The 25190-nt window shown below is 44.1% G+C and overlaps 1 protein-coding gene across 14 annotated transcripts in view; it reads left to right on the top strand.

Annotated features, from left to right (window-relative positions):
• Window positions 1-11307, top strand: part of ZNF532 (zinc finger protein 532) — a 51250-nt gene extending 39943 nt beyond the window's left edge. For all 14 annotated transcript variants that reach the window (XM_064439203.1, XM_064439205.1, XM_064439191.1 and 11 more), the window contains 3 exons: window positions 5243-5355; window positions 7092-7239; window positions 8994-11307. In XM_064439203.1, coding sequence (XP_064295273.1) covers window positions 5243-5355; window positions 7092-7239; window positions 8994-9488 — 756 coding nt within the window. In that variant the 3' untranslated portion in view covers window positions 9489-11307. The remainder of the gene's footprint in view (window positions 1-5242; window positions 5356-7091; window positions 7240-8993) is intronic.
• The last annotated feature ends 13883 nt before the right edge of the window (window positions 11308-25190 follow it).

Below are 25190 nucleotides of genomic sequence, written 5' to 3'. Positions count from 1 at the left end.
AGTTGAATTTTCTATCTAAAGCAGCTGGATTTAAGACAGCTTACTTAAAATGGATTGAAAATGAAGTATGGGAATTCTGTATTTTCAAGTCAGCAGAAAGACAGCTTGATGCCCTTGCTGCATCCCATAGCTTTTCCACTTAAATTAAAAAGACTGGCAGGTAGGCAATAGTGAAACTGATCCTTGGATGGACCCTTCTTAGCTGCATTGGAGACAGACTGTAGCAAGCACCAGCCCAATGCTGACACACAGCAGTCGTCTGCTATCCAGTCCTGTCCTTCGCTGCGTGCTAGTGAAAAGCATCTGATTCTTTCCTCAGTTGGCAAGCAGGGAATTAAACTAATGTACTGTGCTAATGTAAGAGCAGAACTGGAAGGGATAACAGACTTATTTTGTCTAAGTGGAGAAGAATCATCCTTTGTGAAAATCTGTAGTTTTCAGGATGCTAATGTGCTATAATAAATGGTAGCACATTTCCGGAGGTTTCTGTGTCCCTTCAAATTACAGTGCTTATCTCTAAAGCTGTTGTGCAGATTATTTTATCCTGTTTATAAACATTTTATGGAAAAGCTGAAAATGCCAGACTACTGAGTGTCATCTCTAATTTTCTTATGACAACTTCAAGCAAATAGCACCCAAGCCTGACTGACGGGAGACTCTTTCCATGTTTCTTCTTGCCTTCAGTAACTCCCACTCCATTCTTTCAGCCTTCCTGCTCTGGAGTCCTGTAGCTACATTACCAGTCCCACTTGGAATGAAACGCACAAAACCAAAGGATTATGATTCACATAACTACTTTTTTTTTTTACCTGGTTCTCCTTTTACAGCTTGAGGGCATGAAAAGTAGACAAACAGCTAAGATCACGTGGTCTCTATTTGATTTCTCCAGTTGCTTTAAAAGACCATTTTTGCATTTCTGTCCATTGAAGTCACTGAGGAACTGTTAATTGCTTCAGTTTCAAGCCTAGCAGGTATATTCCTGACACTGGGTAGAGTCTATAAAGAAACTCCACAAAAGTGTTACAGTCCCTGTGGCATGCCTATGCACTGAATTCTTGTTTCTGATCCTGTAACACTCATCCAATCATAGTTTAATTTTATGTCAAAATCAGTCTCTTTAGCAGCATATAAACTGTTGGTCCACTCTATTTTGACTGTTAGTCCAAATATTAACTCATCAGTGCTTTTACCAGCAAACAGAAATAAGTTCAAGACCAGATGCATTTTACATTGATGCAGTTCTTAAAAACAAACAACACAACCCCCTATGAAACTGTCACTTCAGAGTGAACTAGCAAATGATATCCAGTCCAATCACATCTACAGCAAAGTGGCAGAAGGCCACTATGTAAAATAAGGTTAGTAACACATTGATAATGCTTCTAAATATTAGCTTTGAATATGTATCTTTCTACCTCTGATTTTGATAAGAATGTGCAATGTTACCTCAAGAACAGCCCTTACTATGAACTATAATTGTTGCACTCAAGTACTGGCCTAAAGGCCTGTTCCATTGCTTACATTTATGTGCTATTTTTCATCCCTATTCAGCTGGTTCCTTGAATAACATGGGGACCAACAATATTTTAAAATTAATAGAGATACAATTCCCTGTCTTTCAGAAATGGGTGATAAAGACCAATTGCTACATTCCTTCCAGACCTCTTGAAATGTTCAGTAACTGTTAGCTTTCAAAATGACTATGTTCAGAAACTAAGCTTGTAATGATAGATTTTATTCTAGAGAGACAAATGAGCATAAGATAACTAAGCATGTGATATGGATCTTAAAATAATGCAATTAATTTATAGTCTGTTTTTCTTAAGAATGATAGGTGTGGGTTAAATGTTCTAAAATGATCTATGCAGAATGTTTGTTAAAAGCGTTAATTAAGCAATTCATGAGCTAGTCACAAAGTCCACTGTCATGTAAGGTATTTGGAGATAATTAGTTTCAAACTTCTAATTGGTGCTTCTGCAAGGCCAGAGTGTAACCCTTCTTAGCTGATCCCAGGCTGGATTATTCAGAGCTATTCATAGGAGAGGTATTGCCATGTATATCCTCTGGACAGATTCTTGAGTTTCCAGACCTTTTTGGGAAACATCTACACAGACAGATGCATATTCTCTGTATCCTCTTCTTGAGCTGATTGAAGGTAAGCCAGCTTTAGGGTAGGAAAATTTGTAGCCACCTTGGTGTGGCTCTCTGCCTGATCTTAAAAGTGCTGTTTAAAAAAAAATAATAAATGTTATTAGCCCAGGCAAAGGGTGGTCCTAACCAGTCTGTACAACTCCTGGCTTGAAACTGGATTGTGTATGTCTGCACTCAGCCAGGTAGACATACACTGAGCTTCCTAGGACTTCTATGTGTGTTTCTGTGAAAGGACAGATGTTTTCTAAGCAGGAATTGCTTTATCAATTCCAGCTTGCTGTGCATCTAATTTAATATCTTCTTTCTTCCTGTAAAGACAAGATGCTGTACAACAGGTCCTGCTGCACCTAATTAGAGAACTCATTTTGTAGTTCTTTTTGGTTTTGGCTGCCACTGAAGAAACTAATGCATCCAAAATCCTATTTGGGTCTCTATCCGGAATTTTCCCAACAAATTTAGAACAAGTGTGGTGTCATAGACGATTACCCCAGGTAGTGCCCCTGGTGCTCAGAGACAGACTGGGTCCTACTGAGCACAGTCCTCCTGCTGCTTTTCCAACTAAACACTTGACGTATCTCCACTCTGCAGTGGCCTTGGCAAAGATACACGGCTGCCTTGGTTGGACTTGTATGTTTGTTTGTACAGCATGGTGCAGGACTGTTTCTTGATAGAAGCTCTAATAGGGCTTCATAGGGCTTCACATTTTATTTTATTTTATAAATTCTTCACAGAGCATTGCAGTCGTAAGCATACTGCAAAACCACACTGCAAAAGGTATTGATTACTGCATTAACATTAATGAATATGCACTGCTTGTAAATACTGTCATGTTTTCACCTTTAACAATTTAAGAGCAAAATATGTTGATTTCCTTTTATTTTAATTGGCCTTTAAACGTGAAAAGGAAGTCTAGGTTGAACAGTATTGCGTCTCTAACAGCATTATGTTGACTATCCCCAATAAAATTACCATGTCATGTCTCCAAATGGGCTGCTTCACATTTGCATGAACGACCTTTCAGAACTGCTTTTCATTACTTCCCCACACTCCGTGTGATTTTGCTCTTCATAGCAAAATGTCTTTCATCTCACTGTAACCGCTCTTACTCCTTTAGCCATTCCAGGCATCACTTTTTCCTGGGTACAAACCTTCCACCATTCACTCTAAACTTCGTAGTAAATGATAATTTTCAGTAATGACATCACCTCTACAGATCTCCACTGGCTTGTCTGTAGCTGTTCCTCACTAATGTAACCATTAAGGAGAATATGAACATCAACATAAAGCTCAGCAGCCAGAGCACAAATATAAGATGTTTTTCAGTTCCTTAAATATTTCTGTTTGGCTCGAGCTTGTTAGTATTTAGGATTGAGATTTATTATTACTATTATTATTATCATTATTATCATTATTATAACTATTATCATTATTCTTGTTATTGTTATTTATTAATTAATGTTAGGCACCAGATAATTACTCCTGTCGTGTCAAAATGTTCAGGTGGATTATTGTGCATCTCCATTGTTTAGGAATTTGTCACTTCCTTCAGAAGGTAAAAATAAGTGAGCCAAACCCTTTACATTATTCTGTGAAGAAAATCTTTGCTATTGAGTGCTTTGGAACATAGGGACAGGTCTTGGGTGCGATTGCCAGAAGAGTCAAGAGTCCAATTTCAAGCATTGATCCAAGTCTTTCGCTCAGTGGCCTCAGTTGGAATAGCAGAATAAAATTATGTTACTTGTTTTTTTTCAGTTTCCCAATAAATGCAGGAAAGAGAATGTTACTGACACTATGAAGGAAAGCTATGATCACTGCTAGAGCAGGAAAAAGCAAACCAAAGAACGTGATTTTCCTTCTACATACTTGACTGATTGTATGAAACTGTCCATTCCTTCACTTGTACCTGACTAGCAGGCATGAGCACTCTGTCAGACTGGAACACTTGAAATCTGGGTTCACGTGATCCAGATTTCTTTTGGGAGGTTCCAGTAAAATCCATTTCTTTTGCAGACCCAGGACACCTTGATTCTGGCAAGAATCATTATACTGAATGATGAGTGTGGGATCCTGGCCCTGACTGAATTTTTGAAAAGTGAACTGGAAAAGTAATCTGGAAAGGTCTTCAATTAGATTTGTTTGGTCAATGTTTGTATTTAATTTCCAAAATGTTGTTTTGATTTCCTTGTTACTGCCAAAACAGCAAAAATTACAGATACGACCTTGAACAATCTAGTTACCTCTGAAAGGAAGCAGGAAATCTGATTGGGAATATTGGAATTTCCTAACTGCAGCTACTCAGGTTGATAAGACATGGCCTTTGAACGGAGTTCTAGTACTGGTGGAATTCAAGGGACAGGACCATGTCATTCTTTGATTCTTGGGGCTTGTATAGTTCACAGTTTTGGAGATGTTATTTCTTCAGATGCTACACCTCCTGTGGTCATGTTCAGCTGGAATGACATAGATGGAGTCCACTCCATCCTTTTCAGCTTCCTTCCTTTTCTTTCTCCTTCCACTGTAATATATTTGTAATGTAAAACCCACAGACTTCCCCAAACAGATGTCCCTCAAGTTGGCATTGGACCATACCTCTCATTTCTTCATGACTTTTCTGAGCCCTGTTAGTGTGTCCGTGTCCGTGATGTTTTGCTTTGGTCCTTTTTATGGTCCTTCACCCCTCCTTGTAGGTGACTGATAAAAGCTCTCTCAGTCAGCAACTGCAGACATAGTTTGGTGATGGGAAGGGAAAGATTATAGTGAAAGCAAATCTCCCACCGTACTGCCTTTACTGATCCCGAGATAGACACTGATCTTCCTTGCTTCTTTGGTGAAAGAAACTAACATCATCCGCAGTCTGTGACACTGGTTTACAACTGGTGATAGAAGCGTGTGTAACTCATGCTGGCTACACTGCTTTGAAAGAGGTCCAGGTCCTCTGGCTTCTGCAGCATTGCTGTAGGAGTGGTGTGTACTTGAAGATACAGTACCAGACACTGGTAAGTTATGTTTCTTTGCAATTAGTAAAAGTTCGACATATGCACTACTTTCACTGAGCTTTTTTAACGAAGGTATTTTTCTTCTTTTTTTAAAGCAAATGAAGAAACATCCCTGTCGACAATGTGACAAATCTTTTAGTTCATCCCATAGTTTATGTCGTCACAATCGTATCAAGCACAAAGGCATTAGGAAGGTTTACACATGCTCGTAAGTTCTACTTTTATTTATTTAGAAACAAAATATAAACCAACAAAAAAATTGTTACTTGAATTTCTTTGCTTGATTGTATAAAAGCCAGTGTCCTATTCATCCAAATGATTCAGGTATTTATGTACATAGACAGGCTAAACTAGGCTATCTTGCATGCATGAAACAAAGCAGGCTACTGAGAATGCATGTACATGAAGTCTGCTGTCTTTCAGGGGCTTTGGCAATCAAATCTGAAACTTTAGTCAGCTGAGAGTTTGCATGGCTGATAGTTCTGCAGAGGTGAACTTGGTTTTCAATAGTCTCTCAAATACACAATCCACTCTTCTAATCTACAAAAGCCAATATTTGTAGTATTTTTCTCATACATAAAACAGTGTGTAATGTCTAAAAATCCTTAGCAATGTTTAAGTGACTAGAGAGACAATACATAATTTAATAGAAAAATCCATGTCAATCAGATAAGATATATAAAACAAACTTTCTGTGTATCTCTTCATTTGTAGTTTTGTATGTGGAACCAAGTCTGAAGGTCTGAAAAGGAAGCTGCAAGCAGCAGCCTTCTCTGTGGCTCAGACCTTGCCAGTCCCTTCTCTGCCGCAGCATGATCTCTGCTTTGTTAGGGAAAGCGCGAGGCCCTCAGGGCCCAGTGGTGTGGAAGCTTGAGACTGCCATGCATAGAATAGTATTCCAACAAAGTGCTTTATAACCTCCTGTCTCCCTGCACCGTGGCTGCCTGACACAACCCATGCATCAGATTGTTTCGAGTGTACCCTTAATTTGTACTTCAACCTACATGAGCTGGCTAGCCTAGACACTGTTTCTCTCGGTATATGACAATAGCAAGTGCCTGTTTTTTGCATACCCTTTGAGCAGAAAGCTTATTGTGGTGCTCTGTTTTAATTTCAGAATGCCTAGAGTACTGTCAGTTTTACTCTTTTTTTTTTTTTTTTTAAATAAAGTTAAATGAAACAGCATTTTAAAAGTTAAAACCTTAAGAGAGAGACTTGAAAGAGAGTATTACAGTTTAACTTCTCCCCTGCAGTTCTCGTTTGGACATCCCTCCTCCAGACACCCATACAATATAGTCCAACATTGGAGCTCAGGAGAAATATGCTTCCCAAAAGCACATGAGAGGTTTAGAAGTGATGCAGCTGGTTCTGTGTGGGAGAGCAAAGCAAAGATTGTGAAAGACAAGTTTGTTTCTGCTGGTTAGTTTGAGGTTGGAAGGGGAGCTGAGAAGGAATTACTAGTTCCAAGGAGATAAAGTATTTGGATTTCCATGCAGAATTAAGTGACATTTGGAGCTAGCATTCGTCCTACATGGAAGGTGATTGCTTTCCCTATGAAATTTAAATTAGGGAGAACTTTGGAAAGTGTCTAATAGACTGTTCAGTTTGGTGATGTTAGCAGCGGTACAAGAAAAAGACCTTGGATGCTCCCAGGTTTTATTCCGACTCACGCTTTGTACCATTTTGGATGTTATCTTCAGAGAACTTCTTGTTTGCTCTGAATATAAATTGCTTAAACATTTCTAGTTTTATTTTGTAATTATGCTCATTTTCTTATAACACTTACCTGTACTTCCTTGATTGGAAAAACATTGTCACTGTCTTTAATAGATTGTACTCTAGTCTGGATTTACTTAGCTAGTCTTATTTATATTCTTCAGAATACTACAGCTTTTGTGACATGTGACATTTGAATCTGTGCGTGTCTGCTTTGTGTTTGTGTAGGCACTGCCCAGATTCAAGACGTACTTTTACCAAGCGGTTGATGTTGGAAAAACATATTCAGTTAATGCATGGCATTAAAGACCCTGATGTGAAAGAAATGACTGAATCAACCAATATGGAAGAAAGGGAAGTAAAAGAAGACACAAAGGTAATCACTTACAAGATTATTCCAGTCACTGAGAGTGGAGTTTTTTGTGGGTATACATTTGGGATCTTTAAATAGATGCAGGCATTTTCATCCCATAAAAGTCTGATCTTCTGTGAAGTAGATCCAAAAAAATGTCTCAAAGGTTCCTGCAACAAATTCTGTCATGCTTGAATTACAACATGTTTTTGGAAAGACTTCCTGTTTGATTTGATCACTGAGGGATGGAGAATATAATTTACCCCTTAGTGGTTTGCTTTAAGAGCACCTTTCAAATTTTCTGCAACCAAGTCTTCTCATAGCTGTAGAAAAGCTACAGGTTGGGTAGAAGCAATGTCACTTTATTCCAAATATCCAGCCTTGAGCTTATTTGATACAAATTTTACAGTGAAACTGCTTTCAGTCTGATGATCAAAATACAGCAGGATCTCCCACTGTACTTGGGGTTGGTGCAACCTCACCTGGAGTTCTGTGTGCAGTTCTTGGCCCCACCATTTAAGAAGGATGTTGAGGTACTTAAATGTGGCCAGAGGAGGGCAACAAAGCTGGAAGGCATGACCTGTGAGGAGCAGCTGAGGACTCTGGGTTTGTCTAGCTTGGAGTAAAGGAGGCTGAGTGGCGACCTCATGGCTCTCTGCTGCTTCCTGAGGAGATGCTGATCTCCTGTCCCTGGGATCCAGTGATAGGACATGTGGGAATGGCTCAAAGCTGTGTCAGTGGAGGCTCAGGCTGGACATGAGGAAGTATTTCTTCACCAAGAGGGTGGTCAAACCCTGGAACAGGTTTCCTGGAGAGGTGGTCGGTGCCCCAAGCCCGTCAGGGTTTAAAAGGCATTTGGACAATGCCCTTAACAACATGCTCTCAACTTCTGGTCAGCCCTGAAGCGGTCAGGCAGCTGGACTAGATGGTCGTTGTAGGTCCCTTCAGCTGAAAGAGTCTATTCTGTTCTTTTATTGATGATGAGTGTTAGGAGGAAAGCAAAAATAAGATGACAGTGCTGTCCGAAGTCTTGCTATGTGCAGAGTTTAACAACATTTTTAAAGTGTTTTGGGCTCTATATGATAAAAAATTTCACCTGTGATAGCGTGTCCGAAGCTGACAGCAGAGACACAAACCTACCTGTTTTTTAAAATGTTCTGTTGTCCTTTACACAACTGTCTTTCAGCCCAGCATATTGTCTTCTTATTTAAGTGTTGAAAATAACAGCAGCTACCTACCTTGTGTTCATAAATATCATGGAGCATATCTGAGCTACACAGGAGGCAGAGGATTCTTGAGGAATATTCATGTCAGAAGAATAACAAGGAGAATATAAAAAATTATGTTTAATTAGTTTTAAAAATTGTGCATGTTGTTTCATCCTTTGGCAATATGTTAGTTTGGTTACTAACAATCAGGGGATAATCTGTCAGGTCAAATTTCCGGCACGAAATAGTATTAAGTAATTAAAATGTAATTAAGTAATTAAAATGGAGTTCCAGAAGGTAGTGCTGAAAAGTTCTTAGACTGATATTCTACATTCTGTACACAATTGAAGCCTCATTGGTGTGTGTATTTGGATGCAGTTACACTGACAAACGTTTATTTGAGGTTACGCAGTGTATTAGATACTGTAGCTCTATCAGAGCTGACAAAACAAATTTTATGTCCAATCTATCATTATGGAATCTACCAAGGGAAAGTTTTTGAAGTTTGCAAGTCACAAATAGTTATGAAAAGAACTGTGTACTTACGCTTACATTCACGGCTTTTTTTAGGTTCCTAGTCCAAAGCGTAAATTGGAAGAACCTATACTGGAATTCAGGCCTCCACGAGGTGCAATCACTCAGCCATTGAAGAAGCTAAAGATAAATGTTTTTAAAGTTCACAAGTGTGCTGTTTGTGGCTTTACAACAGAAAATCTTCTTCAGTTTCATGAACATATTCCTCAGCATAAATCCGATGGCTCTTCATACCAATGCAGGGAATGTGGACTCTGCTACACATCTCACGTGTCCCTCTCCAGACATCTCTTCATTGTACATAAGCTGAAGGAGCCTCAGCCAGTATCAAAACAAAATGGTTCTGGGGAGGATAATCAGCAAGAAAATAAACCCAATCATGAGGATGAGTCATCTGACAGTACAGCATCAGACAGAAGATGCAAAGTGTGCGCAAAGACTTTTGAAACTGAAGCGGCCTTAAACACTCACATGAGAACACACGGCATGGCCTTCATTAAGTCAAAAAGAATGAGCTCAGCTGAAAAGTGATCAGATTATTTGGGACGCAGAAATCTCTCTCCACATTGGAATACTAATAACATTTTTGCTACCGAAAGTTCAAGGTATAATAGTGTTAACAGTACTGTTCAGGCTGTTGCAATATATTCTGCATAAAAGTGTCCCCTTCACCTCATTGTCTATACCCTCAAAACCATTGAAGCAGTATTTGAGTTGAAAAGAGTTTGTATATATTTAAACTAATAACTTTTATACTCTTTGTTATGTGTTTGTATTGGTATCTAGTGGAAAATTTGGGTTTTTCTGTTCTGTTCCTGTTTTTTTTTTCTAGTAAGTTTCTTTAAAACAGAGTTCTGAATGCTGGGGCAGTTCCTTAGGTTCTCTTAAACCGTTTCTTATTTGAATGCTTGTGAAAGAAAGTTTAGCTAATGGAAGCGCATCAGAAGGCAGTGCTTGGAGGGGGGTGTGGAGGGGAAGCAAACTAAGGGGAGATATTAAATTCTAAGAACTTGTGCTTCTAAATGTCTACGGAAGCTTTTAAACTTTCTCTTAAAAATAGATATTAAAAAACAAAAAAAAGTACCACTGCATATGTAAAATGCAGTGCTGGTTTTAGGTGGCAACACCAGAACAGGTGCAGACACCCTAGAATGATAAAGTACTTTTGAAAAGTATAATTGCACAACTCTATATATCATGAAGTGTTTTGTTTTTTTTTTAGGCCATCAGGTGTTTGTGATCAAAGCTCAAATTGTTACAAAAGGGCTGGGCTGCTCTGGATTTAACAAATAAGATGTAATTAGAGGAATAGGTTTATAATGATGTTTTTTGTCATGTAATTTATTACACATTATATAGAAGCGAGTACACAGCATTATGTATTTTCCTTTATTACTGGTATTGAAAGAAGATAGTTAACCCTTGTTACAGGGGTTGGTATTTCCCAGCTCTGTACGCCAATGCCAAATGTTCTGGTGCTCAGTGTTACATACAACCACAACTGTCAAGAAGCTAACACACCAGCCTGTGTAAGTATAACTGGGGCTTTCAGCTTTAGCACAGACCATATGAAACTAGTTCAGCCATTTCAAACATGTATCTAATATCACTAGTTATGCTTTCACAAAGTACAAAAAAGGTACCATACTGTCCCTTTCATATATAGTTCTCTGTGAGAGTTATATTTTTAGTTTGTTTTTGCATTTTATACCTTGTATGTATCCCTAAAACAAAAATTTTGTACTTTTTTTTAAAACAAATTCTGTATATATAGATAGCTGCATGATATACAGTAGTAATTGTTTGGTTCCTTAAGAGTCTTGCTGCTGTCAGATGTTACTATACACTATGTCCATTACAACTGTATTAAACACATTTCATATGTAAATAAATGTGGAGCATTTTGCCCCTAAAGATTTGTGAGATTCTGTTATTTATTATTAAATTTTAACGGTTTTAAAAATTGAAGTGTTTGAAAAAATATGGATCCTTCTCAGCCACCTCTGTAAAACTTGTTGATCACTCCAGTAATTGTGTATCGGATACATTAGTTCTGCTTTCTCTCTTTGTCCTCATTCTTAATTTGGTTCATTGGTAAATGCTTGTTATCCCATTTATATTACTCACATATTGAGTGGTTATGAGGTACTTCTCCATTCTAAAACATACAGCTGGTGTCGCAGGATCTTAGCGTGTAATGTACACTGGCCATCACTGCCCTTCCCATTAAGTGTATACCTCTTTAACACTTGTTTGTTGATGTGCACTGTCAACTGTACAACAAATGAGTTATCACTATGCAGAATGGTGTTTTGTACACAGTGAACAGATAATAAAAGTTAAATTTTCACAGCCATTATTAACACTTTCTTTATTTTCCCTCTTCACTGTCTTGCACCTGCAAGGGACGCTGTGAACCAGTAACTTACGTCCTTGGTGCTGCCAAGAGGCAAAAAGCTAAAAGTTACTGACGAGTCATCTGAAAGCTGTTGGGCACAATGTGAAATCACTCCGTGGTCACAGCCCACTTTGCAGGTCAGATGTGTGCAGTACAAGGTCCTTTGCCCTGTGGCTGGCACTTTGTGTCCGTACAGGAGTTCATTTTGCCACAGCCATTGAGTGGAGCTCAGCTATTTAGCTGCAGGTTCTATTCAGTTTTAATTGGAAGATCGATTTAACTCTCCTTCTAGTAATCTCTTGAAAGGTTTAAGGGATAGTGGGTCTCGAACTGCCTCATAATCTCCAGACACATTTCTGTGTTGGAGCTTATACACACTTGGGTATGGCAGGAAAGTGTAACTTTCCCTCTGCGCAAATGGCTCCTTTAGACAGGCAGAAGTGCCTTTAGCTAGGTGAAGGGGGGAGGAGCTCTTCTGAGGACCATGGCTTTTTCCAAATACCAGACCTGGGAAAAAAGAAAAAAAAGATTTAGTGGGCAATTAATATCATAATGTTTCTCACCTAGTATTTCTTGCCTAGACCTTCAGGTCCTCCAGACATTGGGGATTTTCTTTTTGAGATTCTTCTGCTTGGAAGTTGGTCTCATCCAAGCAGAGGTTTCCTGGTAGTGACCAACCTGTTTGTTTATCGCCGTGTTACTTGATTTTGGGCAAAGAAAGTTTCACATTTTATTTGGCTGACCCTTTCAGAAATCATGGCTTCTTTGCAGCTCAGAACCCCTCAGTGTAAGTTTGTCATGGTCCTAAGCGTGCTGGCCTTGTCTCCCTGCCCATCCAGCTCTCGGGACACACGTGCTTAGTGGAGGGAAACACAAGGGCAAGTAGAGGCCCCAGATACAGCACAGGCACGTTGGAAGCGTAGTGCCTTATTAATGGACTGATTTTTTACTGACTGCAGGTGGCTTAGTCACCTGCTCTCTCTGTATCTGGCTGCTGGCGCAGTGAAGGTTTTGCTTTCTCTGCTGGAGGGGAGGCTGAGCAGTCTCACTGCTAAGCAGGGGGAAATGCCACTGTCCTTGCCGCAAGGCATGTGTTTCAAACAGAAGGGATTTTAAGGGACAACATGGTGCAACATAGCCAGTAAGGATGACACAGAGAAGGGAAAGTGTAACTGAAGTTTTCTGTGCGTTTCCATGCCAGTCAACCAGCAGCAAGCAGATGGGCACAGCTACAGCACACTGGGAACCTGATGAGAGCTGCTGGAGAGCTATGGTAAGGGGAATGAAAATAAATGAATCTGCGGCCTCTCCTGCTTTTCCATCCCAGCTGTTTGGTTGTGCAGGCTGAAAAGGGAGTAGCTATAACCTGAAAAACACAGTTTGACTTCCAAGGCTTCTGCTGGGGCACAGCCTGAGCAATGACATTCACAGCTGCTGTTTAAATTAAAGCAACTTCAGCTCAGTATCTGTTTGCGGTGAGTTCAAGGTGTTCCCCTCAAGAGCAGGAAGAAAGCCCTAAATTACAAATTCTCTGGAGAGGGTTGCAAAACCTGTGAATGGGAGGAAGGACAGGAGCAATAGGAAAGCAAATCTCCATCACAGCTTGCAGCACGAGCCCCATCAAGGGCAGCTCATTATACCTGGCCCTCTGCAACAAGCAAACCCAAACCACCAGTCCCAGCTGCAGCCAGGTTCTGGCACAGAAACCAGACAGGCCTAAGCAGCGAGCAAATAGGGCTGAGAGACCTGGGGAGGCCAACACTGGTGCAGTGGCCACCCACGGACAGGAGGCTCCCAATTCCAAGCATGTTCAAGGCACCGAGCTTCCTTTGCCATTGCTCTTTCCTCTGAGCTGCAGCCTTCCCCATTGCTGTCCGTGGGCCGGTCCCTCTGGGTGCAGGTGGATGGCCTGGGCAAGCCAGGCAGCCAGAGAGAGAAAGCACTGCCTGCCTGCGCACACCATGCCTGCTGCGTGCCATCCCCACACCACCACATCCACAGCACGATGAGGCGCAGAACCCCAGCGGTGGCCAGGCCTCGCACCGGCACGGGGCGCATACCACGGAGCCCGGGCGCTTGGCTCTCGGCACCAGGCAGCCGGCCCAGGGCCAGCTGGCTGCGCCTGCCACGTGCAGCCGGTCTGCTGAGTCCCCTCGGCTCCATCGGTCTGAATGCCCAGCAGCTGGGCTCAGCAGGAGGAGTGCGCTGTGCTCGCCTCTCCTCTGAGCCCCAGGACCTGCCGTGCCAGCTTGCTTTTCCCAAGGCAGAGTGTTTTGCTTCCTACGGGGTTGATTGCACAGAATGAGGTGGCTGCGGCTGACCTGGTGTCCCACTTCCCCATGCTCATTGTTCCTTCCCAACACTCTCACAGCCTTTCTCAAGGGCATTTTTGTCGCTGGCAAATTGAACATTTTGGAAAGTGTCTCAGTATAGCCCTGTGCACAATGCGAAGGGCCGGCTGCATGCTGCCTCGCTGGGCTATTGTAAACTCCTATGTTGCCATTTTCTGTTACTTTCCTACTGATAAGTAAGCGAGTGTCCCCATGAAGATGCATTCAAAACTTTCCTGAGTGGTTTGTAGGGTTTTTTCCACACGTACTACAGCCTCATTGACTTGTTTCCATGCTGTTTCCTGAAGACCTCATATATGCACGGCCCTGAGGACAAGCTGAGCCAGGTGGTGTGGCAGCCAGGCACTGTTTATGTGCCCCACTGCTCCGGGGTGAACCATGCACCCACGCCAGCACGCTGCCTGGCACCACAGCCAGCCCTTATAAACCTGTCAGCAAAATGGCTGTACACTGTGAAATGCAACAACTGAGCTCACCCACTCTTGAAAGCTTTGTTTTTAAGCACTAAAACACATATCAATCGGCTAACGGGGTCTGAGGGAGGAGCATGTTTGACCATTTAGCACTGCCAGTGTTAACCAACATTAGCAGGTGAAAAATTAAGTTTTATTTAGGCGGTGCTGGCATGCGAGTCTGACCCCTGTCATGCAGGGGCTGTGTTGATGGCTGCCTCGGGCCCAGGGCAGGCACGGGCTCCTGCCCTCCAGCCGGGCACGCCTTCCCCCTCTGGGCCTGGCCCTGGTCCGCCGCCCTGGCCTGCTCAGCCCAGCTGCGGGCACTGCTCGGCACCATGGGGACCCACTGGGTGCCCATACTTCAGGCAGCTGTACTGGAGCAGGATCGGTGCGGCTGGCTGCGGCGCTGGGGAGCGCAGCTCTGCAAAAACGGTCACTACATCCTGAACAGGTGGTTGCAGCCCTGGTGAGGTCGTTTCTCTGTAGCTGGATACTTGGGAAGAGGTCTCAGTGAACTCCCTACCTCACTGAAGAGCAGAAAGAATTGCATGGGAAGGCACATGGTGGGAGGGGAGATACATATAGAGATATATATACACACACACCCCTGTCAGGCACTGCCTCCACAGGATCAGAAGTCCGTGCCTTTGTACAAGGTGAATAGAGTGAAGCAGCCACATATTAACCCCAGACCTGACACTAACATTTTGTTTTGCCTGCCTAAATGCTCCCTGAGGCCTTAATTAGTATTTCTGTTCTAATCTACTTGCTAGAGTTGATGTGCAATGTTAAGTACCTCTGTGTTAAACCAAAAGAGTGGCTGCAAAACAGTGGAGGCTAAATGATTCCTTTCCTACCTCACGGAGAGTTTTTATGAAGTTTAATCCATTATTGTTAAATCCTCAGAGGAAAGAAGGTGTAGAAAAGAGAAGTATTAAGGTCATCATTGTAATTGACTGTCAGTCTCACAACCTTAATTAAGAGCAAACAATTCAAAAGTCAGACCTCACATAAAAATATATTTAAATATTTTCTTTATAGTTTACAAGAGGGTTAGGTTGGGTATTAGGGAAAGGTCCTTCCCCCCGAGGGTGGTGGAGCCCTGGCACAGGCTCCCCAGGGAGGCATCACGGCACCAGCCTGGCGATATTCCAGAAGCACTTGGACACGGCCCTCAGAGACACGGTGTGAATTTGGGGTGTCCTGTGCAGGGACGGGAGCTGGGCTCGATGATCCTTGTGGGTCCCTTCCAACTCAGGACATTCTGTGATTCTATGGTTCTAGACATAAGAATACAAGAAGAAGAGAGCAAAGCATTTCAGTGACAAGTGGTGCATATGCATATGCCTTGAAGTTGCAATACTTTTATTCAGTGGAGGGTAGTCCTGAATTAATCCCCAGAGACTATCTGGGTCGAGGGCTGTGCGGTTCATAAACAGTCTGAAAAGGGAGTCACAAACGACACTGTTGCCAGTGACACTAAGCTATGCAGGGTAGTAAAAAATTATTGCAAAGCACTGCAAAAGGACATTGCAGTACTGAAAAAGGCGAAAAAATGGCAGAGGAGAGTCAATGTGGGAAAATGTAACATGATTCAGAACTGAACAAGCAGGACTGAGTTTACATACCAAATGACAGACCCCCAACCAACCAACCTGCGAAACAGGAAAGAAGACTTACAGTGGCAATTGCTAGTGCTATGAAGTTGCCAGCCTGGCACACAGTAGTGATTTAAAAAGCAAATCGCTTAGTAAGACAGGAATAAAAAAGAAATAGAAAACACAGTTATACCACTAAATAAATCCATGAACACCTGCACAGGGAATATCTTATTCAGCTTGAATTCCCCACCAGCACCTCAAAAGACAGAGAGACCTGGGATAGGTGCACGGAAGGACAGATACTGGAAGGACAGATACTGGAAGGACTTCTGCACGGGGACTGTCAAAACAGGGTATGGCTGATCAGCCTGAGTAAAAGATGGCCCAAGCAGATATGCCAGAGCTAAAGCCATGATGATGTTGAACAGGGAGTGACTGCTCCCTGCATGAGAAACGGGGACATCCACATGAGATGGAGAGTTCAGAAGTGCTTCTTCATCAAACACATAGTTAAGATGTGGAACTCTCTGCAATGGGATGTTACAGATTCTAAAAGCTTAATGAATCAAAAAGTGATTATACAAACTTATGGAAGAAAGATCCACTCAGGGCTCTTTAAAGACAAAACCAGCTTCTCTGGCTTGGGAACTCAGTGTCCTTACAGCCCCTTTCAGGCATCCAGTGGTTTTGGCTTTGGCAGAGATGGGGCTTGAAATAGACAAACCTTTGGTCTGATCTAGGCAGGCTAGCTTTAGATTCTTTGTCATCCAATTTGCAACCTGAGATCTGCAAGTCATCTTCCTATCATGACAACCTCGTGGGAAGGGGGCCTGCAGCCCCAGTGGTCCTGACCCAGCAGCCAGGAGGTGCCTGCCCCTGAACTCCTGGGCTGTCTGTCCTCTCTCAACCCCATAGGCATGCTTGTGGTGCAATGCCAGACCCTCGCCAGTCCAATTTGTGGCTCTCCCATGCAGTACGGGTTCTCAGCATGGCATCTACTGTCTCACTCCAGCATGCCACAGGGGTGTCTGCAGCCCCAATCCTTCATGCTCCCCCCCGCCCCCAGGATAAGAGTACGCAGGGGGGCTATGCACCTTGCTGTACTTCTAAACTCAGCTAGAAATATGTCTAATTAAATGAATGTATATGCAGTCTCGTGCATGCCCCCTTTAATGGCTCCCATGTGTACCTGCCTCCTTTGTTTGCAGGGTTATTGGGCATGATGCATGTATGCATTGCTCACCCCTGCACCATGCCCCTGGTACTTGCCTCCACGGTACCTCCTGGTATTCATGGGGCTGGTCTTGACTTGCTTAGGAGGTGTTTAGCCCTGTCTTGGCCAGCTGGCCTTCTTGCAGAGTTAGGTACAGCAGAAGTTGAATCTAGCTGACCACAATCACTCTACGTGTAGACTTGTCTGGTTTTTTTATTTCTGGAGGGCATTTACAGATGCACAATTTGACCTCACAAAGGCCCAAATGTTCTCAGTTCTTAACCTCTGTGTATCTGTGGGGAATTCAGTACGCAGGCCTATTTAGTTTTAAAAGGATTTTTATATAACCCTGACCTTTTCATTCTGTTAATATTACCTTTCTCAGTACACCCAGCATACATGCGCAGCTGCCAGGCCAATAATGGGACACAGAAAAACCTATTTTATTTTAAAACCTTTCTCAAATATTAGAGCAGTTCAGGAGTCAATTCTTTGTATTTGAATTTCAGATTATTACTAAAAGGTTATCTGTCTAGGCTCCCGGAAGGCCGAAGGGTGGGTAATGGAGTGAAAAGAGAAATAAGTACAGAACGTGGCAAACGTAGCAGGCACAAGCATACCCGACCTACATCCCTGGGTTTTGCATACAAACTGGGTTCTGTAGCCAGAGGTAGATGCAGAAGGAGCACTTCTTCCCTTTGAAAAAAATTTGTATTTTCTCCTCAACAGTAACTGTACAAAAAATGCTTTTGATTTTATTTCTTTAATAGCTAGAAAAAAAGATAGGTTTCCTCCCTGGGGGCCAAACCGTCCATTTGAGGACATGGCAGTTAGACACTGTGCAGTACAGCTCAGTAAAAAACACCGAGGAGAGGACCATGTGGGCTGCCAACAGGACAGGGCGACCTTGTCCTCACAGGACAGCCCTGCACTGAAGAAGATGCCAGGCCACGACAAGCCCTCCAGCAAGCCACACAGGGACCGAGTGCAGACCTCACATGTACTGCTGGACGAGATGCCACCATGCAAAGTCCTAGCCGGCACTTTGCTGGGCTGCCTGTGTCCCTGCGGCTTGGCGGGCAGAGGTCACTGCCCGTCAGCGGGCCCCCCAGGCAGGCCGGGGTGCGCCTGGGCAAGGCACAGCCCAGCGGGGGCTCAGGCGATGCCCTCCCCGGCACCAAGGACCACCGCTGAGCAGGGTAGCTGAGCACAGCCTTGACACAGGTAGCTGTGACCTGCCCATGAGTGCAATCATTGGGGTCGGCAGCGAGGCTGAGTCCTGGCAGATCGTGACACACATGGAGATCCCCATCTCCACTGAGAACATCACCCAGGTTGGCTGATGCCAGCCAGGGGCGAGAGCGGAGCTACATGCTGAAGCACCGTGCTCTCCCCCACTGCTATAGGGTGTTTTGGAAAGTCCTGGTAAAGTAAGGCATTGGAAATGACCCAAATTCATCCGGAAAATGAACTGGGGGCACTACAGTTTTCTTCTCTGACCCCCTGCTTTCTACTTTGAAGGAAAAAAATGTATTTGAAGCAGTAATGTGACTGTTAGCAAAATAATCTGAGCATTGTATCCTTCACAGATATGTCCCCTAATGTGATTTGGCAGAAGCCTTTATCCAGTTTGTTTATTTTATATTCTCAAATTCTGCTATTTTGTATTCAATGATTCTAATGTGATGGTGGGTATATGGATACACTGCATCATAAGTATTGCTTCCTCTGAGTCTGTCCACCACTTGGCTAACATTGCCATAGCTTTGTGTGCCAGATTTATATTTAAGGTCAAGTACAACAATATTTCCTGGTTTAAGTGACTGTCACTTTCAGTTAAAATGCAGAGCAGTCCCTGATGAATGCAATCAGGCTGTAATTGGAGGAGCTACTGGCTCAAAATATCACTTGGTCATTACATTTACATACTGTTGCTGTTAGTAAAATGAGCAGAGCCCTTTATATGCAGAGAAACACGTCTTCATCAAGCAGCACCAGCATTGCTCCGGACAGTTTACCTCACTGAGATCTTTCCCACACATGATGTGCTCCACTCATGTGATGTCAAGCACTTTCCAAATGCTCATAAAAGCCAAGGCACAAGCATCACAGAGCAGCCTCTATGGCCAGAGGCCAAATTCGTCTCCATTTAACCCAATGACCACGGGCCAGAATGTCTCATATGGTGCTATGATTGAGGCCTTCAAGTGCCATCACATATATAATATCTTTTTTGTTTTCCTAGGCAGTGTTTTAGCCTCAGTTATTCAGTGCAGGTTAAGAAAATAGTTAACAAATATCATTATCAGTCAGCTCAGTTGCTGGTGCAACACTGCTGATCTTCCCAGGTAATACAGTTACAGAAGAGAGAAGAGATCATGGAAAAGTCATAAATAGTTTGAGACACTGAGGTGACAAGAAATTAAGAGCTGCAGCTAAACTTTGGGGGGGGGGAAGGGGGGGAATCAGACCTGTTTAGGAATTAAAATGCACTGGGAAGGCACAGAAGCAACATAACCTTTCCTTTGTAGAGAAATTACTGTCAGCCTCTAAGCTTTCCAGCACTTTACGGCTGTGGCTGTCAGAACACAGTCATACCTCAATCTGGAAGCAGACAGAAGTTTTTAAGGTGAGCCTGCTCTCCCCCCTCATCTTCACCCCTGCTGTCCGTGGTCATCTCACCTGAGTTATGGCTGAGGGACCTGGCTTTATGAGAGCTCCCAGACCCTTCCAGAAGCAGCTTCACTTAGGCCAGGACATTTTCTAAAGGTGTTAGATTTAGCTACGCCAAAAGCAAGCTGACCATAGGACAAGGAGGCAGTAGCAGAGCTCTTGATTAAACCATACATCAAGTCTGTCTCCTTGCATCTTCACTGAGTTACTCCTGGGATCTGGGGGAGGCCACAGCAAACACTGCAGAGCAGACACAGCACCATTTGTCCCTGTTACAAAGAAGGCATCAGCACATCAATGCCTATGTGCATGGCCAAAAGCAACCAAGAAACATTAACCTTTACTGGTAATGCTTACTACAAACCCCCAAGACAATCTATTTTCCTGCATCACAGGAGATTCATCAGGTACTAATATCACTATTGTGATTAATTAAAAAGTGGTAATCTGAGCCTGCACTCAAATAAATGACTAGTGTTTCATTCTCTGCAGAGTCCCTCCTCATGCCAGACGCAGTGGCAGGCACTCCCTGGATTGGTACCTGTGCAAGTGCGTTGGGTAGATGTGGTCATGTCTATCCATGAGCTGCAGCCCTGGGGATGGGGCAGAGGTGGCTCATGGCTGGCTGTGGCACAGGCAGAGCTCCCATCGCCTTCCCAGCTGAGCCGCAGGGCAGGTGAGCTGTCATGGGAGAGGTGGGAGCTGGAAGGGGCACAAAAGAGACGCACCAGTTGCTGCTGCTGGAAGACAGGGGCACAGAGTACTGCTCAAGACTACTACTGTTACAGGTCCATGAGGCCGGATGGGATCCACCAAGGATACTGAGGGAGCTGGCAGAGGAGCTCGCCAAGCCACTCTCCATCATTTATCAGCAGTCCTGGTCAACCGAGGAGGTCCCAGATGACTGGAAACTAGCGAATGTGACGCCCCTCTACAAGAAGGGTCGGAAGGAGGATCTGGGGAACTACAGGCCTGTCAGCCTGACCTCGGTGCCGGGAAAGGTCATGGAGCAGATTGTCTTGAATGCCATTACGCAGCACATACGGGACACCCAGGGGATCAGGCTCAGGCAGCATGGGTTTATGAAAGGGAGGTCCTGCCTCACTAACCTGGTCTCCTTCTCTGATAAGGTGACCTGCTTAGTGGACGAGGGGAAGGCTGTGGACGTTGTCTACTTGGACTTTAGTAAGGCCTTTGACACTGTCTCCCACAGCATTATCCTGGAGAAGCTGGCTGCTCACGGCTTGGACAAGTGCACTCTGCGCTGGGTTAAAAACTGGCTGGGCGGCCGAGCCCAGGGAGTGGTGGTGAATGGAGTCAAATCCAGTTGGCGGCCAGTCACGAGTGGTGTTCCCCAGGGCTCAGTGTTGGGGCTGGTCCTGTTCAATATCTTCATTGATGATCTGGATGAGGGGATTGAGGGCAACCTCAGTAAGTTTGCAGATGACACCAAGCTGGGTGGAAGTGTCAATCTGCTGGAGGTCAGGAAGGCCCTACAGAGGGACCTGGACAGGCTGGATCGTTGGGCCGGAGCCAACAGTATGAGATTCAACAAGGCCAAGTGCCAGGTCCTGCACTTGGGTCACAACAACCCCATGCAATGCTACAGGCTTGGGGAGGAGTGGCTGGAGAGTTGCCTGGAGGAAAAGGATCTGGGGGTGTTGGTTGGCAGCGGCTGAACATGAGCCGGCAGTGTGCTCAGGTGGCCAAGAAGGCCAATGGCATCCTGGCTTGTATGAGGAATAGTGTGGCCAGCAGGAGCAGGGCAGGGACGGTGCCCCTGTACTCGGCACTGGTGAGGCCGCACCTCGAGTGCTCTGTGCAGTTTTGGGCCCCTCGGGACAAGAAGGACACTGAGGTGCTGGAGCGTGTCCGGAGAAGGGCAGTGAAGTTGGTGAAGGGTCTAGAGACAGTCTTATGAGGAGCGGCTGAGGGAATTGGGGTTGTTTAGTCTGGAGGAGGCTGAGGGGAGACCTTATCACTCTCTACAACTACCTGAAAGGAGGTTGTAGTGAGGCAGGGGTCAGTCTCTTCTCCGTAGTAACAAGTGACAGGACGAGAGGAAATGGCCTCAGGCTGCGCCAGGGGAAGTTTAGGTTGGATATTAGGAAAAACTTCTTCACCGAAAGGGTTGTCAGGCATTGGAACAGGCTGCCCAGGGAGGTGGTGGAGTCTCCATCCCTGGAGGTATTTAAAAGAAGGGTAGATGTGGTGCTTGAGGATATGGTTTAGTGGTGGGCTTGGCAGTGATAGGTTAGCAGTTGGACTCAATGATCTTAAGGGTCTTTTCCAACCTTAACGCTTCTATGATTCTATTTTCCCCAAAATACCTGCCTTCACCCCCAGCCCTACCGCTGCCAGGGCAGCAGCCTGTGGGCACTGGGAGGCAAAGCAGAGGCAAGGCTGGTGGTGGGGACATTTGGGTTCCACCCTGGCACCACCTGTGGCCCTTTCTGAAGCCAGTGCTGACAGGAGGACACTTAGAGGGCAAGAGGAGGCAGCAAGGGAGTCTAAACCCCAAAAGCCACCAGCACCAGAGCCCAAGGGGTAACACCAAGCCAGTGGCAAGAAGTGAAGAGGCAGAAAGCAGCAGTGCCTTGTGGCCAGCACCTGCATGCTGCTGTGGCTCTCCTGAACATACCCCAGGTGCTCTGGGTCTGTTCAGATAGCTTAAGGAAGAGAGGGGTCATTCCCCACTTACAAAAGGGAGCAGATCCACAGAAAGATGACAAATCACGGACTAGAAAGGTACAAATGAGGCAACTTTAGGAAGAGCTGTGCCAGATATTTCCAACAGAGCCTGGTTTTGCTGTGATCACTGGCCCACCAGCCATGACACAGAAGCACTACACCACACAGAAAAAGCAAGTAGCACACAAGGGAATCGGTGTGCAGCCTCCCATAGCTCACCTTCCAGGCTAAAGAGGACTGTATTAGAGCAACATAGGAGCCCTGAGGCTGATGAAAGACCTGCTCTTGACTTAGCATCAGGCCCTCTATAAGTACTATACTGATTGTAATTTCAGTGAGAAGTGACAGGTCGTTGGAGCTGGACAGTCAGCAGTCACAGCTCAGGGACCGTGCCGTGCCTGCCTGGAAGTCTCTGGCTCCATTGACCTCTGGACTAACATTGTGCAGCTGGGTATGCAGGGCCATGTGCTGCGGGGGACAGCTGAAGGGACGGACAGATTTTGCAGAAGTGTCCTGCAGGAGGCCTACCCGTGCAGACAACGGTATTGCTGGCAGGGGCATCACTTCTATACCGCCTTTTGATGTAAAGCAGCACTGAGAGTCTGATTATGCCCATGACACTGTGCCTGTGGGCTGATACAAGGCATGACAAGGGGAGAGAACAAAATAAGTGACAATTAAGCCTGTCACTAGAGCTGAGAACCTTTGGGAAGGAGGCTGGGTGAAACCTTTCTGAGGCTGGTGAACTTTATGAATACTCTCCACTCACAAAGAATGCAGAGGTCATTTCAGATAATTTCAGATTCAAGCTAAGCTGCTTTTATGCAAAAGCTTCAGCATTTTTCACAGAAAAAAGACACAAAAAATCCCATAAGCCATCTCAGTATTCTCCCCTCCCCCAGCAAAAAGCAAAACCTAACACATTACACACATTTTTATTTCACATGGGGATCGTTCTTGAATAAGTATTAAATATTTCCTTTTGTTATAATTTTTTTTAAAACCTTTTTACCTTCCCCTCACTTACTCCTCCACAGTTCTAAGAATCAAACTTTTTTTTCGCTTGGAAAAGCCTAAACATTTTTTTCAAATTGTTTCTGGTTTTTTTTTTCTATTCCTTGGGGGAAGGAAAACAGAACATTATTTGCTAAATTCAATTGAATGTTCAGATAGTTTGATTCCTACCTCTCCTTCCCCTTTTCCCCCAGAAAATAAATTATTTTCACAAAGAAATTATTCCCTGAAACAAATCTACTCAGCAGTAATCAGGTTAGCTATTCAGATACTGGGTTGCAGAGCAGACTAAAAATGTTGACTCATACATTTAGAAATATGACGATGCAAAGTGGCATTCTAGTTCAAAACTGTGCCTATGAATAGATCCTTGCCAGCCACCAAGATTGATAATAAGACGCATGTGGGAAGTTACACAAGACAAAAGCCATGCAGTGGTCTCCAAAGTGGGGTGTGAGCATCCATTGCAGTAGAGAAAGAAAATGTTTTTGTAGGAAAAGGGAGAGGAGAGGGGAGGGAAGGGAAGGGAAGGGAAGGGAAGGGAAGGGAAGGGAAGGGAAGGGAAGGGAAGGGAAAGGGTTTTAAAAAAATATTTATTTTACCTGTATCTCATCCTTTTTTAATTTTTATTTTGGTGCATGTTTTATAATGTGCATAATATGTACAGTAGTACATTTATGTAATTTACAAATAAATATACAGGTGTTGGGGGTACATGCTCAAAATTTTTTTACTGCTAGAGATGTGTGATCAAAAATGTTTGGAGACCACTGCTTTAAAGAAACATCTGTCTCCTGGCACTATAGCATGAGACAAAAAAAACTTTTCATGTGGACAATGGCAAGTCTGTTTTTGCAGAAAATACTTCTAGGTTAGGGACTGCTGCCAGCGATACAGGGCAGGTGCCAGGAACCCTTTCTGCTGGCAGCCCCAGGAGCCACAGCAAGGCAGGAACTGTGCTGAGGGCAAAACCCATCACACCTCCAGGACAAGCACCAGACCCCCCTTTGGGAATCATCCCCAGAAGGCATTAGACATTTGCACTTCTCTCAACATATTCTGGGTAAGGAAATGGAGACCATGGATACCCCTTCCTTGGCTGCAGACAGAGCAGATGTAGGCAGCAGCCCCTTCCTCAGCCACCTCTCCATCTGCCACCACCTGCTCCAGAGGGGAGAAGAGAGTTCTCAAAGGCTATTTACAAAGGAATCCTTGCTGAGATGTTTTGAATTATAAAACTCTTGCTGTCCAGCTAACACTTACCCTTAAAGCAAAGAAAGGAATATTTTTGAGATAAAGGGCAGATAAATGTGAATGCAGTGCAAAACCAAAATAAGACACCATGGCAAAATAGAAATGCCCCTTGGAGGCATGCACTAAAAACAATAGATAAATCAGAGCCTTCACAAAGGCCCAGGGAAATGTCTGTACTTAGATTTTCACTGACTGAAAAAATAAAATCTCACAGAAGAGTGAGACTTAAGCCAGAAAGACCCATTAATAACCCCAGATGTGAAGACCTACATTTCCACAGTGACAGGCCATTCTGAAAGTCTTGCCTGCTGGATGCCCAATTTTAAGGAATCTTAATGGGCTTTCAAATGTACGGCATACAATATTGCCTGAGACTACCTGGTGTGTGGTCTAACAGAAGCGTCTGAAATTACTTCAAAAATCACTTTTAAGAGCAAAGGTGTGTAGCTGGGGTCATATTCCATTGTACTGTTTTTCACACACAGGTAAAACAACCTTTCAGCACATCAGTGGATACTGTGTGTGTGAAAATGAATGAGACTGAAGTGTTGATGGTAATGAAGCCACACGTAAACCACAGACT

Source organism: Phalacrocorax carbo, chromosome Z, assembly GCF_963921805.1.
Source record: "Phalacrocorax carbo chromosome Z, bPhaCar2.1, whole genome shotgun sequence".
Taxonomy (NCBI): Eukaryota; Metazoa; Chordata; class Aves; order Suliformes; family Phalacrocoracidae; genus Phalacrocorax; species Phalacrocorax carbo.
Note: the sequence above shows the minus strand (reverse complement) of the source record. Positions and strands in the feature narration are given on the sequence as shown.